Source organism: Hylobates moloch, unplaced genomic scaffold (genome assembly GCF_009828535.3).
Source record: "Hylobates moloch isolate HMO894 unplaced genomic scaffold, HMol_V3 SCAFFOLD_12, whole genome shotgun sequence".
Taxonomy (NCBI): domain Eukaryota; kingdom Metazoa; phylum Chordata; class Mammalia; order Primates; family Hylobatidae; genus Hylobates; species Hylobates moloch.
Window position 1 is genome coordinate 36,714,258 of NW_026652287.1, and position 2,328 is coordinate 36,716,585.

The 2,328-nt window shown below is 51.8% G+C and overlaps 1 protein-coding gene across 1 annotated transcript; it reads right to left on the reverse strand.

Annotated features, from left to right (window-relative positions):
• Window positions 1-223: 223 nt before the first annotated feature.
• On the reverse strand, window positions 224-1,521 carry FUT2 (fucosyltransferase 2). The gene has a single exon (XM_058425495.1). It carries the CDS (start codon window positions 1,343-1,345, stop codon window positions 224-226), a length of 1,122 nt encoding a protein of 373 aa, XP_058281478.1. The 5' UTR covers window positions 1,346-1,521.
• Between the last annotated feature and the right edge of the window lie 807 nt (window positions 1,522-2,328).

Consider the following 2,328-nt stretch of genomic DNA (forward strand, 5'->3'; position numbering starts at 1 on the left):
GACCTCAAGTGATCCACCCGCCTCGGCCTCCCAAAGTGCTGGGATTACAGGCATGAGCCATCACGCCAGGCCACTGTTCAATGAGATTTCTGTTACTTGCAGCCCAACGCATCTTCACAGAAGAGAGAAGGGTCCTGCTTATGGAACCACGTGCTTCTCATGCCCGGGCACTCATCTTGAGGGAGCCAGAGAAAGAGAAGGTGTCTCAAAGGACCAGCCAGCATTAGTGCTTGAGTAAGGGGGACAGGTCTGCGGCAATCCCCGTCCACTCTGGCAGGAAGGCTGCCTCTGGCTTAAAGATTTTGAGGAAAGGGGAGTCGGGGAGTGTGTAATTGGCCAGGTAGATGGTGTCTCCGCCCGTGAGGTAGGCGGCCCAGATCCCGAACGTCCCGATGGTCATGATGGTGTGGTTACACTGTGTGAGTAGAGCAAAATCTTTGGCAGGTGAGCCCTCAATGCCATCGCCAGCAAACACCACATCACCGTGGGAGGTGTCAATGTTCTCCCGACACCAGGCCATGCCATTACTGGTGACCACGAAGATGGGGGAGCTGTAGCGAGCTCGGAACCAGTCCAGGGCCTGCTGTAGGTATCGCCGGTCGGCCACCACCCCCTTCCACACTTTTGGCATGACATGGACATAGTCCCCTCGGCGAACATGGACCCCTACAAAGGTGCCCGGCCGGCTCCCGTTCACCTGCAGGCCCCGCAGGAACTTCTGGGCCTCCTCCCGCACGTGGTCGTGCAGGGTGAACTCCTGGAGGATCTCGTGGCGGAGGTGGTGGTAGAAGGTCCAGGAGCAGGGGTAGCCCGTGAGGCGGACGTACTCCCCTGGGATGTGGCGGTACTCCTCTTCCATCCAGTCGTTCAGGTGGTAGTTTTGCCAAGGGATCCTGCTGGCCATGGCGCTGTGCAGCACCGGCAGGGTGATTCTGAAGATGGGGGCCAGGGTGTTGTGCATCTGGGCCGGGATGAAGGCGGGCCGCCCGTTCATCTTGGCCAGGGCGTACAGCGTGGCGTACTCACCCATCTGGTTCCCCAAGCGGCCTATCGCATTGATCGTCCACATCCCCCTGAGCTGGCTGGGTCCCAGTGCCTTTGATGTTGAGGCTAGCACTGGGATCTGCACTGGTAACTCCCACATGGCTTGAATCTTCGCTAGCCGCTGCTGAACGTGAAATATAGTGGACACCGTAAAGACAAAGAGGATGAAGTGGGCCATGGGAAAGGAGAAAGACATCCGAACGAGCAGCATGGCTGTCAGGGGAGGAAAATAGGACATGTTAGCTGGGAGATGGAGGCCCAGGGCGCTGGTGAACGTGGCCATGCGGTGGCGCGCAGGCATAGTGTGGGTGCGTGTGAGTGTGCTTTTACTTCGGGTGTGTAAATACTTGGCACATACTTGCCTATGTGCATAGGCATGTATCTTGAGTGTGTTTATACAGATGTGTCTACATTGTGTTCATAGGTGTGTGTGTGTACACAGGTGGATGTGCACACATTGTGTGTAATGTGGATATGGGGATCCATACATTGCATATATACAGGTGTGTGCAAAATTGTGTGTGTACATATACAGCTGTGTACAAATGGACACATGTACATGGTAGTGTATGGGTAGAGATATATTGTGTACATGTAAGGGTATATGTGTAAGTATGTATACACATACATATGTCATCTAGGTGGTTGTGAACACAGCATGTGTGTATATGTGAATGTGTATACATAGGAGTATATATATATAGTGTATCTATACATTGTATGCATTTTTTGTTTTATTTATTAATTTATTATTTTTTGAGACAGAATCTTGCTCTGTCACCCGGCTGGAGTGCAGTGGTGAGAACGTGGCTCACTGTAGCCTTGACCTCCTAGGCTCAAGCAATCCTCCTGCCTCAGCCTCCCGAGTAGTTGGGACTACAGGTGCACATCACCACGCCCAGCTAACTAAAAACAAATTTTCTTTTGTAGAGATAAGGTATCAGTATGTTGGTCAGGCTGGTCTCAAACTCCTAGGCCCAAGTGATCTTCCCACCTTGGCCTCCCAAAGTGCTGGGATTATAGGCGTGAGCCACTGCACCTGCCCTACATTGTATGTTTAAATGTGGGTGTTTATCGACTGAGTGTACATATGTGGGTGTCCACATATGGTGAGTACAAGTATATGTAGCTATTATTTACTGGTGATCCAGTTTGTAGAGATGTTCTATTTTTTTTTTTTTGAAATGGAGTCTCTGTCACCCAGGCTGGAGTGCAGTGGCACAATCTCTCCTCACTGCAACCTCTGCCTCCCAGGTTCAAGCTATTCTCCTGTCTCAGCCTCCT